Consider the following 17,347-nt stretch of genomic DNA (forward strand, 5'->3'; position numbering starts at 1 on the left):
GTGAAACGGCGAACGGTTCCAGGATTTATCGTGTTTAAAAAGCAGCGGACAGCACGAGTCGAGCTTCCGTTGCGGAGGAAAAGCGGTTTCTAGTTTCCTGCATGCCTACGAATGCGGTAGTCGAGGCTCGTAAATTATGAAGCGGAATTATGAAAAAAGGCACGAACTTCGCCGACGTTTCTGCGAAAATGCAGCAACGCACGAATCTACGTACGACTACCATGTATTCTGGTCGAATAAACGAATTTCAGAGGTGAAGCAGAATAGGGACGAAACCAAAATATTAAGTCAACCCATAAGCGATTTTCTTTCTTAACTTATTTACGACAATTTGAATTGTATAAACAATTACTTATTAATATAAAATGTTACTTCAACTATTTAACCTTTGTAATCATCGATACCGGTCCAGTTGCAAAGATATCGAGATATATCACTTCAGTGACAATTAATATCCTCCTATTATAGTAATTCAATTAAGAAGACCCGTGGTGTCTCTTCCTGCAGCATGTTCGATTAATTATCACGGGTCGCTTATGGAAAACATAGACTGCGACGATAATTGGGTTAATTTTATACGAATAACGCCGAGTCACCTGTACGATAATTAATTATTGCTTCAACGAGAATCGCTCGTTCTTTCTCTCCCTTTTCTCCTCTTTTTCTCCCTGATTTTCTTCGCGCGATTTATTAACGTCGGCCATTACGATCAACTAACGATGCTAATACAAATTTGTATTTCAAATATTAAATATCGTTCTGGATCATTATTTCGCGTGGCAGATTAATCTCGGATATATTCAGGAAGAGACCGGTCTATTTGCATTGCAAAGTTCCGCGCAATATGAAATGTAACTCGAACGAATCTCGATGACGTTCTCCACTGGATATCCCATTTCCACTAAATTAATGTGATTTCGGTGTGGCGACCGCGTGTCCCCTTAAGCTGTAATTATTCGTTTCACAGGGTTTTAACACGATAGTAAAATTTGATAATCGTAATTTATTAGATCGTCCGGAAAGTTTTACGTGAAAACTTCGTTGACGCTAAGTACTTGTAGTTTTATGTGCATTTGATTGAATCTTTGATATATTGCTATAATCGTTGGCGAACACGCAACTTCTTTGTTCTAAACCCTTTTCGTTTCTAATGTTGATTTTAATATATAGATATTATTGTTTATTATAGCCATTATTATTATGCAAATTTATATTTTTATGAATACAATTAGATAAACATGCACATTTCAATATATTGTATATCTCTGCCTGTTACATACATATTTATTTATCATACGTATTTATCTACTTGAGAAAATATTTCCAGCATGATGTTAACGAAAAAAAAGCTGTATATTTCAAATTTAGAAAGTTTTGGTATGAAAAAGTTCACAAGTCACACTGAATATGCGCATACTATTATATGTACATGTGCCCACCAAGTGGTTACAGTAGTGGTAACAGTGGTTTTAGAGGAAATGCTTCATAGAGCAGAAGTTTGAGAGATCCTATGGACCGTAGATATTTCAGACCGCTTTTGAAAGTATCTAGAGGGTGTTTGAATCTGAATTTCATTTAGGGAATACAAGCAAGAAGTGGTTTAATTTATTCAAATTTTTTAATGAATATCATACGAAGGCAACAGGCAAGTTCAATTTTAACATTCAATAATTAATTCCATGCTGCCAAAACTATGCATACACGATGATACCAGCCACTTTGAATTTCTTTCACAAACATCATTTTCAAAACTACTTCCAAAAACATGCATTTACCATGTCGCTGCAAACCCATTTCAGCTTCGACTTTCTTATCGATCGATACTCGCTACGTATCATGCCACCTTTGATCGTTCCGTTCAACAGAAAAATAACTTGTATCACGGTGAAAGAAAATTTTCTGATTAAAGTAGACCTGGAAGCTAAAGACTTATCCTCTTTGTACGAGCTGTTCAATCTCAATTCTATTACGAACGTACGATCTTGAAATATCTATGCACCCACGAGACGATGACACTAACAGATAGCCAGTTTCGAGAGGCGGAACTTCAACCTTGGATCGACGACGACAGACTAAACAAATTTCATCGAGCAAGTTTCTAGTTGATGTTTCTTTTGCTAGACAACGTATAATCAAGTATCGTAACATTTACGCTGACACTGTATAAAACATGGCTGTATAAGCATTCGTTCAACATTTCTCAAATAATTTCTATGCTGACATCAGGAAGAATATTTAAAGGTGAAATGTTTGAAGACCAGCTTAGAGTTGGTTATTGTCGAGGCAATAAAGCATAGACGAAGATTACAAGGAGTTTCTATGTTTTGTTAGCGACAGCATCAACATCTGGTAGAGACGCGAGTATTTTTAAAAAATAACCCACTTGTTAAATATCTTCGCGCAATATCAAACATCAAAACTAAATCCTTAAATTCCACAATTCGTACAATACCGTCAGTCGCTCGATTCACTCTCCAACGTGATGAATTACTACAAATTAATAAAATAAAAATCTCAAATAGGCTGATATGTAAACAGCGCGTCCCACCAACTCAATTCCGATACGCGTAAATCGAACATATCGTAACCGCGTGACTTAATAAATTCTATCCTCTCTTGAAGATCTGCTGTATCGGAAACCGACGTGGTTGTCCACGCAATCCCGATCTATTGACACGTAAAAACTCGTTATCGGGGCTGGAAAGCATTCGTCGTCTCTAGCAGCGTCCATTTATCTGTAGTCCTCGGTGCGGCCGGGAAAGCTTTTTCCAAGATTGCTATACCACTCCTTTGCTCTTTCCATTGTAACGAAATTCCGGTGTTTCACGACACACAGATGCACACACATACAAACACACGAAGTCTTATAGAAAGACACACGGCAGGGGAACCAGGCCGGTGCTCTTCCTTTAATCCGAACGCGAACAGAAATCCCTGAGAGCCCCGGATGACGAGAGAGCCGCAGAGAAATGCCTCACCTTGTCCCGTCCTTGATTTTCTATCCACTCACTGGCCGACAGTTTGCTTTTCTTTCCTTCATCCGTCTATTTTAGTATCACTTCCTTTTTCCTCCCTTTTCTAACACAATCTCTCCCATTCATCCCTCCGAGAGGAGAGAAGCTCTCTTTCGGTGTTTCTCCGAGGGAATGACACCCTTAAAGCTGGTCCTCTCGCTTTCACCGTGCGAGACAGGAGATTCTCTCCTCATTTTACTTTTCAATCTTCGGGAGGATGCGATTTTCTTCCTCATTTCCAGTCTGACAATATTAGGGGATGAAGCGAGCGAATGGGTACCAAAGAGGGGGTAAGATCGAAGGGTGGAACGGTTTGAGAGATTCGCTAGGAGGTGAAGAGGGTGAAACTAAAGAGATAGAAAGGGTGCATCGGTAATCGACCTATCACCTGTTTGCGTTAGCACACCGTTAGGAAATTCGATTTACCTTAATGACTTGCTACCATTCAACACTTTCAAGATTCCTCCTCCTGAATGACTTTAAACATCTGGACTATGTTTTTTAATGTTTTGTATCTTTCTTAGCGATTTCATTTGGGTGCGTAGAACGCTGCTTCACCAGAGGTTATTTGAGAATGCGAGAACGTTTTAAACTCGGGGGATGAAATGAGTCGCTATCGTGTTTTGGATAAGGATTCGATGAGTTTTCCATGCTTAGCTGTTACATTATGGAAAGTGATATTGCTTAATAGAATGGAGGAAATCTAGCCTTTTATACCGTTTTATACAGAACTTTTGCTTTGTGAACATTTTTCTTTATTTTCATTGTAAGCGTACCAAAGAAAGTTTGAGAATTTTCTATCTCAGGTATCCCAGAAGTCTGCATAACAATTAGCATACGAAAATATGTAGCACTATTTGTAGTTATACTGGGTGTTATAGAATACGTTTTCCAGCCTCGCAGTATACGCTCATGAATATATTACGTTTTATGTTGTCAAATGGTGAAAGGGATTAAAAGCAATTAGTCGCTACGTCCTGCAGTAAATTACTAAATTATGAAAATATGCGAATAGTCTCCTAATAATGTACTCAAAGCACATTACAAGAAGCCATGTACGATACTTTAATTAAACATTTTGCCCTTTAAATAGTATTTTCTAGTCGTAATTGAAATATCAACATTCTACACATAGCATATAATCATTTCAATTATACTTTCCAAATATTCGCAGATTCACTATGGTAAATCAAACTTGTACATTAGTAAATCCACTTCCTCACATTAAGCTATATTTCAGTTCTATTAGCTTCCTCTTCCGCCATTTCGATTAACACCCAGGAATTATTAGAAAGGAATGAAAAAAGTAGTTTGGTTGGAGCAATTAGCGAAGAACCTCTAAGCCCGAGCAAAAAGGATTTAGAATCTGCATTATGGCGTTTCATCGCGACCTGAGAAATTCGGCGTCGCCTCGTCATGGCCTGACTCGCGCGAATCCGGCTTAACCCGACCACGGTTCGTATGCAAAGAGCCAACTACGCGACCACGTACACATCGACGCATGATTATACTTAGCGTAAGGTGATTATTTTGCTGAAGCTACTTGGGAGTCGGACAACTAGTATTAAGCCGGGTACAGTATCGCGTCAAAACTTTCCGGGATCTGCTAGTAATCGCGTCAGAAAATAAACGATTAAGGGGATACAGAACTTGTGTTGCATACGAATGCACCGTGAAAAGGACCTGATTGTAATTTTGAAAGCGTAATTTATGAATTTTGTGAAGCACGGCTTAGAATTTCAGACAGAAATTAAATAAGGGTTGCTTACTACGTGACGATGAATTTCTATTATACGATTGGAAATTAATGAATTTTGTAGCTATTGGATCCAAATAAATCTAGTTCATGTGTTTAGCGAAGTATAATTTAGATTTTCATATAGGAATTAAATAAAATTGAGTATCAAGGAATTATACACGATTGAATTTTCTAGATGTTGGATGCATATACAGAAGCAGAAAAAATTTAGAGAAATTATGAAAAATATGTTTAATTGAAAATACGTACATGTCACGGAGGAAATTTAGCGGAATGCAATGAAGATGTAAATTTGCATTTTGATATCGTTTGCATATTACGTGGATACGATTATATATACGTTCGGATTTATTTCCAAAAAACAAATCCTGACAAAAATTAATTTCAAATAACAAGTTTGTATACAGGTTAAATACGTGGAATGCCATCAACCTGCAATTTATGTATCATTCCGTATTCAATGTAACATGACCCGTTCGATTAATCGTAAGACAACGACGCGTCACCTAAAAAATCCAGGACTCTCGCAAATAACGGCTGATTCATGATCTCGAATCAAATTTCAATGTATAAATTTTCTTTTTCTCCGTTTACGAACAATAATTTGTATGCAAACTCACCTCGAGAACATGTTCCGCTTGGTTTTCTCGATCGAGTTTCCGGCCACTGGTCGTGATCAAACCTGAAACATAATTAAATAGAGAATTAGATCAGCAACCTTAATAAATCCCGATTAAACGGTGTTTCAATTAAGGTTTCTGGGCTGACGTTTTATCGTCGAGTACCGACCGGTAAACCGACGCCACCGAGCAAACCGGAGGACAATTCTCCGTGGCAATTTACGGTGAAATGAAAAGGCCTCAATTAGCGGGACAAAGATTAGCTCGATGCCCACGGTTTCCACGAAATTATAGCGTTCAGATTTCACCGGGATCCCGTCGAACTCGTCTCTCTATTCTTTCCCTCGTTGTTCACATTTTCTCCCTTCACCTCTTCCCTCTCGTCTCTTTTTCATTTTCTATGCAATTACGTATAGATATACATACTGTAGCTACCGAATGTATTCGTGCATTTATCGTAGAAAATTTGTATGAATATATTATGTGCGTTGTACAAGATTTTCTGAAACTTCTGAAATATATTGGTAACAAAGTATATATTGCAAGTATATATAAATTTAGTAAAAAGCTAATATGACACGGATAGAGGTCTTAAATATATAATTAGTGCTAAACATGGCCTCGTTAAATATTATATCTTTCTATAATGTATAAATGACCGTACAAATACTTTATTGACTTTTTTTGCACAAAATATCCGTATCTTCTCGATACATTTTCAAATTCGTTTCAAACTTTGCGAACGTAATTATGATAGCCACATTTCATTACAGTGCTAGTGAAATTTCAAAGTGTTTCTTGTAGCACACATAATATTACAATATATTCATAAAGAGATTCCACGTGTGTTTAAATACTCTCGAGTGTCACTGTATATTTACGCACATACAGTATATTTTATTTTACACCCACGATTCAATGCACGACATTCAGGGATTCGTTTGTGGTTTCACTTGACGAAAATTCGAGGACTAACGATGACCGACGATAGATATGCCGTTCCGTTCGTTCAATTCGCAGCGAAGAACGAACGGTTTTCCGTCACAGCGTGGAATCGAAAAGGCTCGAATGCCTCGCGGACACCGAGCATTTCGCGCATCCGTCTGCCTTCGACGAGTGTCGTCGAAAAATAATTGAGGGAAGGGGAAAAAAATGAGAGTTTCGGGTCTGGCATTGTCTGTAGCCGAGCTTCGAACGTTGGCGATCGAGAAACGTCGACGTGGTAATTGGGTTTCGGCCCTCTATTCGGAGACCGTAACAATTTCGCAGCAAATTGTTCTCCGCGACGCGTCCCTTCTCGTTTTTCCGCCGATGTTCGTCGCCAGAAACGAAAGAAATTCGATCCGGAGAAAGACTGAAAAGGGGAAACGTTTCTTACGATTGATTTGATGTTGCACAGATGAGAGAGAAGATTAATCATTTATAAGAAGAATGGATAATCGAAATGAGACTGAAGCGTTGATATTACCGTTTAAATGGGTTAAATTAAAATTTTCCCGTCGATGAGTAAAATTAAAAATATATTTGAAGAGTTAAATGTAAATTCTTCGTTGATGGTTAAATGCAACAATTTTGACGAAGAAAGTGAAGGACGAAAGTTTTCTTGTTCGAAATAAAAATTAATCCGAACTGTACTATTTAGTATTATTGACTCGTGCAATGATTTTTGTAATGACTTCTTTCGAAAGTTAGAAAGAATTTTCCATTTCGTTAAGCTACACCTACAACGTAATAATTTTAACTATATTTCAGTATGTAGCATCTACCAGAGCAACTTTTTGACAGGATGACAGAAGATTTAACCGGATGCAGACAGTTTCCGGACTCTGAGAACGTTTCTAAAAGCAACATTGCAGAACAAAAACGAAGCCCCTGAAAATATTTCCAGAGTACATTGTCCCGCGGTCGCATTCCTTTTTTTTTCCGTTCTGCACGGTTTCTCCGGCTTCCGGCATCCGTAGCAAACGACACAGATTTTATATTTCAACCGGAAATACTAATCAGGTTAAGAAGCCGCATGTTTCTATTTCGCGAAGAAGCGAGATGTTTGCCACGCGTGCGCGAAATTTACCAAACCTCTGATTCTGTGCATTTCCATTACACTTTGAGTGGGGAACGTTTGAATTTCGTGGATGCGAAATATATTGAACGCAGCTGTGTTCACGAATTGTGTTCACGAATGTGTTCACGAAGCTAATTATCGACCAAATGCATGCGCTAATTAGAAAGCTTTATTTAGCTCCTTGAGGTCTGATTTACTCAATAGGGAATATTATCAAAAATTGCGTAAAAAGTGAATTGCTGATTAAATTTCTGTAATTCAATCGCAATTTATTTTCAAATATTTTCTTCTTCTGTTAACGTACCTTTTGTCTACTTCTTTCAGAGATAAAAAACAATTTACAGATACATTCGTCCAATAATATCTATATATAAATTTAAATTACATAGCGTGGCTGTAAAAGAAAGAAATTAATTACAATATTGAACATAATTGACGAAACGAGCATGAATACTCAATTAGCTATGGTAAAGAATCAATTACAATTGCAAATGAAATTTTCAGTAGGCAAATGAAGATTTGTATACATTAAAATTCCAATAGATGCTAACAAAGTTCGACCGTTTCAATATTCTTCAACTGTATAATTCAGTTTGGTTACTGTTGAACAACATCAGCATAATATAATTTACTTTTTATAACGAAACCAAACATTTCATTTAAAGCGCATTTCAACTAATATTCAATAGTTGCTTGCACCCCTAAATTTTCTGTAAATTACATAAAAATGCGCAGTTTACTAATAACAAAAGCTCGTGCTTGTGTGTATTATATAATAAGAAACACAAAGCTGTCGGATCACACAGCGCCATCAATACAAAATGACGATATCGCGTCATTTGATCGAATCGAGCCCAGATCACAATCACGAGTCAATATAAAAAATTGACAAGAAACGACAGTACGGCCGTCAAATGCAATGTCGTTGCTCGAATGCGACGCTGGTACGACGTACACTTTTCTGGCCAAAAGATTCGACGTGGTAATAAAGGTCGACGTTCTGGCAGCGCGCGCTTTTCTCGTTGGAATCACTGGTGAAACGAGAAAAAGGGGAAGGTTAGAAGGGTGAGATGACGTGACGAATGTACAGGGTGAGTCTGAAAGGCTGTTGGAAAATTTACGAGGGTGATACACGCGTGTCAAAGCTAAGATATGTAAACGATAAAATGGAACCACGATAGAGTCGAGTCCTTTTCGGTTCGCATTGCAGCGTCCAACTGGAGATGATTTTCGTGTGGTCATTGATACACAGTTGATTTTTATATGGAATTTAGAGAAACTTTCGAATAACAGAGTGAAAGAATGAATTGATGTTTTGTTGATTTTTCTATAGTTACGTAATATGAAGACTAAGATAGTTTTGAAAATGCTCTATTCTTTCTAGGTATTTAAATAATTTATAATAACACATACTCTCTACGATTCTTTTATATTTATTAATTATTGGATCTTACTGGGATCTACGTTTAACTCCTACATTCCTTTTTTAATAAGTAAGTCCTTTTTTTATTGAAAAAATATGTAACAAAAGCTAAAATGGAAAACAAAAGATTTACACTAAACTACATTGTATGCATACCAATTTAAATAACATTTTAACACAATGTACGTAATTTAATACGTTTAATGGCGCTCTTCCGGTTCAAAAACGATCCAAAACTCTTACAAAACAAGGTACAATACTTCTACTCCCCTGATTCATTCGCGTCACCCTCTAGACTCAATCCACATAAGAAAAGAATGATCACGAGGAACGAGAGATTGTCGAAAAATAAAGTGAACAAGACGAAGTGGAAAAGAAAAGGAAAGCCTGATACTGGTAAAAACTCGACGACGAATAGAAAAGTTCGCGACATAGAACGCATTTAAATAATTGCTTTTCGTTTTGGTCCCTCGGTCTCATCACATCGAGACATCGTCGTCTCGACTGACTCACCCGGATGAACGCGCGGTTCGTCACACGTAGACAGCTTTCTCCGCGGGAAATTCGTTATCGGAAATCAAAACTATTCGCGATATTATCGACAGTACTATCTGGTTCTGCCGGTATACCAAGATGTGCCGCTATCATCAGATCAGAACGGATTTATTTTTCGTCTCCCCGGAGCACAACCGACGATGTTCATCCCCGAGATCTCGAAGCCCGCCGGCAGGTTACTCTATGACGACGGCTAAAAAATATTCCGTGGTAAACCGTGGGACCAGCCAGCTTCCCCGGAGAAATTTTTTTCTCTGCACAGTTCACGTCGCGTCGTCGAGCGTGATTTCCGGTGAAGAGTGTCGCAAAGGTTCTTTTCACGTGCATTCGAGGAACATCCTCGCCGCGTGAAAATATCGCGACTGAACGAACAGTGTTGCGTATATAGGCTGTGTGTTTGAGCGGGGAAAAATTGTGAATCGAAGTTTGAAAAGGGCTTTTGGGGGTCAGAGGAATGTTAGTGACACCTTAGAAGTTAGAATTGTATATATTGTGTTATTGGTCAAGTTTGATTTATGTTAAAAATTAATTATACACTATATTTACGTTTGGTACAACTAAGCCTAAGTGAAACGAATCGAAATGATACGGATGTGTCTTTATTAATTTCCAATTGCGTGATGATCGAAGTCTTTTTTAACGGGTTAAATAGTCGCATATTATGTGTTAGTTTCGCGAACACTGGTCGTAACCGAGCTTAAACTTTAAAATATCGTGTAATATTCAATAACATACATTCTACAACAAATTAATCCGATGCTAAAACGAAATGCAGCACAAGTAACACAAGTTGTAATATTATTGTAGCGTCCTGATGAAAAGTGGTTCATCAAGCATAATTCATTTTCATAGAATTAGCACGTGATCGAAATCAAGGCAGAACTCGAGAATCGGGAGATTTATCGCGGTCACGTGTTATTTAGGTATGCAAATTACGCATCTTGCTCCATAGATCGGTAAAGGTGAAACTCCGGTGAGTTGAAGGCACGAAATCAGGACGCTTGGAAATTTAACGAGCGCCGGTACAATCAGGAGCCGCCATTGATCGCGTATGAAGAATCGAAACAATTGCTACCTATCGACGTGTACGTATCGCTTTGAATTGCAAATGCGTCGCGGGATCTTAAAATTCGTGCCGGATCGGCTGGTGTTTTTCGGTCATGTCGAGCTATCGACCTTATTCCATCGGTTTCGATCGTCGAATAAACTTGGATAAACTGGCGAACGCGATTCTAGAAGCTCTCAATCGACGACATAGGACTTTCGTATTGAGTTTCCACGTGAACAGGTGTTAAACGAAGGAACGAGCGAACGGGATAAAAATAAAAGAGCGAAATCGCAGGGTTGAATGAGCTGGACTGAACACCCTGGTTGCGACTGAATTTCGCATTCGAAATGTGTGACGAGAGTTTGGTGGAAGAAAAAGTAGATTTACCGAGTTTTATATTCGTTAAGTTAAGGATATGCGAATAAAATATAGCTTTCATGTCATGTTTGCAGGAAATTTCAGAATCTTCGTATATTTCAAAAGCATAAAGATAGAAACAATAAATGACCAGAGAAACGTATAAACAGATAAATAAATATGTATATTGAAAACTAGTAATTAATACTCGTGTGACGATAGCGTCACGTCACAGGTCATCATATTGTTACGTAACTTTGTATAATAGATATTAAAGTATCGCGATTTCAGATAAAAGTATAGTAAAATTTAGTCGGATTCAACGAAGGATAAAACGAGGAGTACATAATTAAAAGCTGAACATTGAAACGTGAATATCTTTCAAAACGGATTGAAAATATATTAATACATTGACAGTATTAAAAATGTACTAATGATCCATAATTTTGCATAAATATAAAATTTCGCTTCAAGTATCTTTTCAATCGGACGAATAATCAAAATAATATCCCTATCGTTGTTCGCCTGTTCGAATACTCGATTGCAGCAGACATAAAAAAACCTTTTCGTGATAAAACGCGATGTTCACCGGATACGACTAACCTGTTTCACTGGCGCATGTGTACACACAGCTTTCCCCGGGCTGCAGCGTATTACACAGCCGAGAGAGCCGCGGTATCTGATCTAATCCCCGCAATAGCATTTCCAAAACGTCGTGATTATCTGTTATTATTTCCTGCGTTTCTTTAAATAAAAACAATGCAGCTGGTGAACCGTAAACGTAACAACCGCACGAAATTAGATCGCTTCGCGGTGACTCTCGCGCTGTAACTTACGCAATCTCGTCCGTAGTAGTCGGCTCTTTAAGCAGCGTTTACGTTAGGCAACTTTTGCTCGATTGACCACAATCGATCGGTCTCGAATCATTGGAACTCAGTTGAAAGTTTTCCGTGTAAACCAAATTTCAATCAAGTGGAAACCTTCGGACAACTTGTGATCGTCTAAACTGAAGTCATCCATGTGCCCATTTTTGGTCCAACGATTTACTTTTACGTCACGTAATTACGAATTATGTTAGGCTTCGCGATTTGTTCTTTTGGTTTCCGCGAACTCGTTTGTTCTGCTTTTCGTTCGAATCGGCAACGGTTAAAGAAAGGAAATGGAGAAGTGTTTCGTTACGTGCGCGTAATTGCGATAACGAACCTGAGGGAGTTATGCTGTACAATGTACATGCGATTTCTGACCTTCTTTTCGAGTTGATTGTTGGGATGTTTTATGGCCGGAATCGTGCTGCAGTTCATTGTGCAGTGTCTTTTCTTTTTACTGGATCCTATCGGCCAACAGTTCTTTCTTTCGTTCTTACACGCGAATGTCAGAGACGTAGCGAAGAAACAGTTCTAATTTGTTAGAAATTTGAGAATGCTACGCGCAGTTAATCGCAAGCTTATCTCTGTGCAAAAGAATTTCCATTTGTAATCGAGTACATGAGATAGTAGCAAAGTTTGAAAACAGAGTATTAATAAATTTACAGATCGGTGGCATCTCATAAAAATTCATAAATATTATTATCAGGGGAAGAATTTCATTCTAATTAATGCTCTGACAAATATTCTGTTCTCATATCATTAACATTCGTCTCCTTTCAAATTTACAAAAATTCCTATAGTAAAATATCCATTGATAATCAGGGCGAAGATTCAGAGTTTATGTTTCCAATTTTCAAACTCGACGCAATTCTTGGTTCAATAGTAACACTGAATGAAATAGACATAAATTCTAGTTGTTTTATCATTACCACCATCAGCATCAATCAATACATTAAATACTTATTAACGAGCAGATAATTCATCTTGGTACCTCGCGTTCATCTTTCTTCCTATCAGAAACATTTACGATTACCTCCGGCCAACTCTCCATTCCCTCAACGATAATTCATACAATCAAGCATCGCTACCATCTTGCGTCTTTCGATTCCCACAAAGGCCGGCGATTGCATCGGTTCACAAATCGCCGAGCGATTACAGTACGCACGCGTGCGTAGTTCCTAATCGCGGCGATCAATTTCGCGTTCGCTAGACGAAGAGAAAGTACGCGTATAAGCATACGTTTATACCTTGCAAAATGGCCAGGGTGAAATTCCCGGCTAAACGACCTATCTGTTCTTCACGCACGATCATCGTAGTTACCATGGCGATCTGTAGGCTTATTTCGAATCTCTCCGGCTTGTTTCTAAATCTGCGTATTCGCCGACTAAGCAGAATCCACGTAAACCTTCATGATCAGTCGGATATTCTGATAAGTATTTTCGACGCGCACTTGTCGACTACTCTAATGTTAGATATGTTCTACTCTCGCATCGTACAATATACTACGTAGTTTTGATTACAATTTTGATCGCTCATTTTCAATTATTTGTTGTAGATTGATGTTAAATTTATTAATTAACGCGTTGACCGCCACGCCGATTTTATATATTTTTCCCTGGAAGCTGTAATAGATTGAAATATGCTACGCTATAATATTTAATTTTTGCAAAATATTACGTTATATTGACAAACTTCTTTTCTGACAATGTTGTCTAAATCAGTCACATCATTAACAAATTTTTACTTCATAAAATTTACCTTATCTTAATTACTTTAAAAAATTTAATCGCAGGGGCCATCAACGATCTTGATAGTCAACGTGTTCGTTGAAATAAATTGATAGAACGTGTGGAAAGATTATTCGCATAATTGATAGATAATAAAACGTAACGTTAGAGAACGGCAAAATTTCGAAGCAATTCCAAGATCCTATATCTTCCTGCTCCTTATTCCATCAAGATTCGAGCATCACGGAGCTCCATCAATTTGTCGCTCAGCAGCCGTAGAACCGTCAGCTCTGTGAGATCGAAATTCATTTCCGACGATCCCGCGGATATATCCCGGTTGAATCGCGGAAGCCTAAAAGCGCTTAACTTCCAGCTACCATTTGATCTAGCGTGCTCGACGCATCGAATTCCCGCTGGAGATCGCGAAATCGGCTTAACGGACTCGACGACCGCGTTAAACCACGCAACGTTTTACGCAACCCTGTAGTCTCCTACATATTTATCCGAGATTATTACGCTTTGTCACAGACGATCCACCGGATAAACAGCTTAGAGAAAAAGAAGCAACCGAATGCGTTCGCGTTTCACTTAATCACTGTATTAGGTTAAGTCGCGTATACACGCGCTGTGCAAATGGTTTCGTGCATTGTTGATGAAAGGAATATGCCGAGGTCGTATTACACTAATCTTTTGACTCGTGACAGTAATTGCGAGAATCAGAAGAAAAGCAGTGTAAATGACGCAGAATCTTAAAAACTCTTTTTGTTATAGAGGAAATTTTGATACGAGAAAAATCAATTGGAAATATTAATGTATTGTGGCTGTGACTATATTGTACTGTTTTCTGACGAGCTAAAAGAAAATTGTAAAAATACATTTTATCGGAATAAATTATTTTTGTAATTACTGAAAATCTTTAGTTTCTTTATATCATTTAATACCAATTCGCTATGCATGGAATTTTGAATCAAGCATTTTAATTATTCCAGCTTTTGAATATTATAGATAGAACGACTGATTATATAACCAACCCTTAAAAAAATATTAAATCGTGAGAATACTAATCATTAAAAAAATACAAAAAAAAAAAAAAAAAAAAAATAGTGAATTATGAAGTTAGTATAAAATATTATTTAATGTTTGACTCGACGAAAAAATAAAAAAGCCAGGATTCTGTATATTCCCAGGTTAAAGGATCAAAAAATCGAATTTCTAATTTCTCACAAATTTCATTAAAAAATGTAGGTCAGCTGTGACTAGTCTGGTGAATATAAAGAGTAAAGAAGCGAAAGTATAAATTCAAAAGATTTGCTTTTAAATTCGATCTCCAGCAAGCACACGATTCTCAACATCTTCATCGTTTCAATCTCATCATGATTTCACATAAATAAGGATCATAACCTCACCCCAATCCGAGATCCACTTCACGCATCGAGGTATTCACCTAGCAAAAAGCCGACTCTCTTCATCTACTTCAATCCCGGCCAGCGAACAACCTCTTGGAATCGTCGGTACGTGCATCGAAACGCGCGATACAGCGAACGTGCAAGAAACTTTGTGAATCATGAAGTACGATTTATTTTCAAACCATTCGGCCAACCGAAACATCGTTCATTCCATGAAACAAAAGCGGGATCAGTGACTTTTCAACGTGGCAACGATACCTACATCAAATTCTATCGAAAGCAAAGAAATAAATTAGAAAATATGAAAATCGAAACGATCGGTAATTATAGGTAGAGATTGCGAATGTTTATGAAATCTATGGGACATCTAGGTACGAAAATGTATAGAATTGCAGGTAGAATTTTGCTTATTAAATTAAAAAAAAGCTATATCTCATACGTATATAATAATAATTTTCAAAATATTTTCTAGATAACTGGACTGCAGTACTGTCTGTATTTTTCAACGATTCACACGAAACTCTGTTTTCTCTTTAATTATATGATACTTTTATATATCACATGATTTTCTGAATCGTTCCTGACGTTATCAATAATTTACCATAGATCGCAATTCGTACTGGTCTTAACAGAGAAATTCTTTTTAGACAGATTGTTACCCTCTCGATTTATATTATTAAAAAACAAATGGAACAGATCTGTACCTACAGGTTCGATTTCTCTAGTTCATAGAGACACGAAATGACACAAAAATCCGTAGGCTTCTTATCACAGTGTGAATGCGCTATAGAAATCGACGATGAAGAACCATTTCTCGCGGACCAACGCGGAATCATTGTTCGATAACCCAACGACACTCGACGAGATACGACTCATTTTTTATTGACCGACGTTCCACTTGTACGAGCATCGAATGGCGACTTTTCTAGCCCGTTTTTCGTTTCGTTCTACAGTTTCCTTCGGTCAGCCAGTTCGTCCTCGACGTGTACATTTTTCTCCCCTTATCGAACGCAAAAAAAAGAAAGAGAAGGAAAAAGGTAGAGGTGTCTTTTCGTAATTTCTGGACCGACAATCCAAGAACCGTGGAAAGTTTCCCGTGGCTCGGGAAGACTGATGAATACGAATCAGCGGACGGTCGACTTTTTAATTACAAGCCGTCTTCTACCGGTGTAAGCAATTTTCCGCACCGCCTCCCATCGATCTTCGAGATGACTGGGAATAAATGACCGCTTACGAAACTTCTGGAGGAAAGGCGATGCCGCTGCGAGGTGAACGTACACCGGTTGAATGAATGATGTGTAATTCCGATTTGCAGAGACTTTCGTTCCGCGTCTGCCCGTTTTGTAATTAACCATTGCGAATTTTTTGTAGAAAATTGGGATGACGAAGAAAACGAATGAAACGATCTCTCGATTTTCATCTCCAAGATTTATTCGTTCGAAGGTTATTATCAAGCTAAACTGTAAAAGCTATAAATATCAGTCTTAAACATCATCATAGGTAATGCAACTATCGACATTTATTTACTATAAAATATTAATGGTACGTGTGTTTCGTATGCGAGATCAGAAATACAGACACAATTATAAACATAAGGAAACAATTATTTTCCGAGTTATTCGTTATTTTTTTACATTATCGAAGTATTAAAATGGATTTAATATCACTGCGCGTTCAGAATTATCCTACCTCGTTATCTCCCTATAATTTCGCTCCATTAATAAACCGTCAATCATTATTTATTAGCAGTTTCCCCTTTTCTCTGGTCTTCTATGTTCCGGGAAAGTGACTCGCGTCATAGAAGCGGAAGCGCCGGAGTCATTGTTTTCGACTTACGCGATAACGTATGCAAATTTGCCCGATCAAGCCGCGCCATTCATTATTCATCGTTTCTGGTGGAACGGTCGTGTTAGCCCGCGAAATTACGAAACGATGAAAAGTCAGAAACTCGTTATTGAAAGAAAAAGAAGAAGAAGGTAGCGGGACGCGGTTATATTACTGATCAGGGGGTGTGGAAAAGTGGAACTGGAGATGAAAGGGCGATGATACTGCGCGTAAATAGGCACGCGTACACCAGAAGAGTGAGAATCAATTTTAATGCGGGACAATTTGCGATACAAATTCGATTCGACCCTCGGTGAACAATCTTGGCGGGCCAGCGACCGATTAAATCAGACTTTCAAATGAACCCAGAGGGGTGAAATTGGACTTTTAATTTGAGCGTCGGCTTCGTACAAGTGGCCCCGGTTATTGCTATCTTCATTAAATCGAATCTTTCTTCTAATCGTCAATTTACCGTTAAGCGATATGGAAATATCGAATCGCAGCGAATAAATCTTGTTTATTGGAATATTATGGAGAGCTTCATGCTCGAAGCGTTAAAATTGGCGCGCGCCTGCAGCGTCGATAACTTCCTGCCTGACTCTTCATCTTTGATATTTAAGCTCTTTAATTAGGAGAGCTCGTAATGGCAGGTTTGCAATCGAAATTACATATGTATTCCGCGAGTG

The 17,347-nt window shown here is 38.0% G+C and overlaps 1 protein-coding gene across 7 annotated transcripts in view; it reads right to left on the reverse strand.

Annotated features, from left to right (window-relative positions):
• Kug (FAT atypical cadherin kugelei) overlaps positions 1-17,347 on the reverse strand; it is a 496,927-nt gene that overhangs the window by 46,959 nt on the left and 432,621 nt on the right. For all 7 annotated transcript variants that reach the window (XM_072005760.1, XM_072005751.1, XM_072005742.1 and 4 more), the window contains exon 6: positions 5,394-5,455. In XM_072005760.1, the coding sequence (XP_071861861.1) occupies positions 5,394-5,455 (62 nt within the window). The remainder of the gene's footprint in view (positions 1-5,393; positions 5,456-17,347) is intronic.

Source organism: Bombus fervidus, chromosome 1 (genome assembly GCF_041682495.2).
Source record: "Bombus fervidus isolate BK054 chromosome 1, iyBomFerv1, whole genome shotgun sequence".
Taxonomy (NCBI): domain Eukaryota; kingdom Metazoa; phylum Arthropoda; class Insecta; order Hymenoptera; family Apidae; genus Bombus; species Bombus fervidus.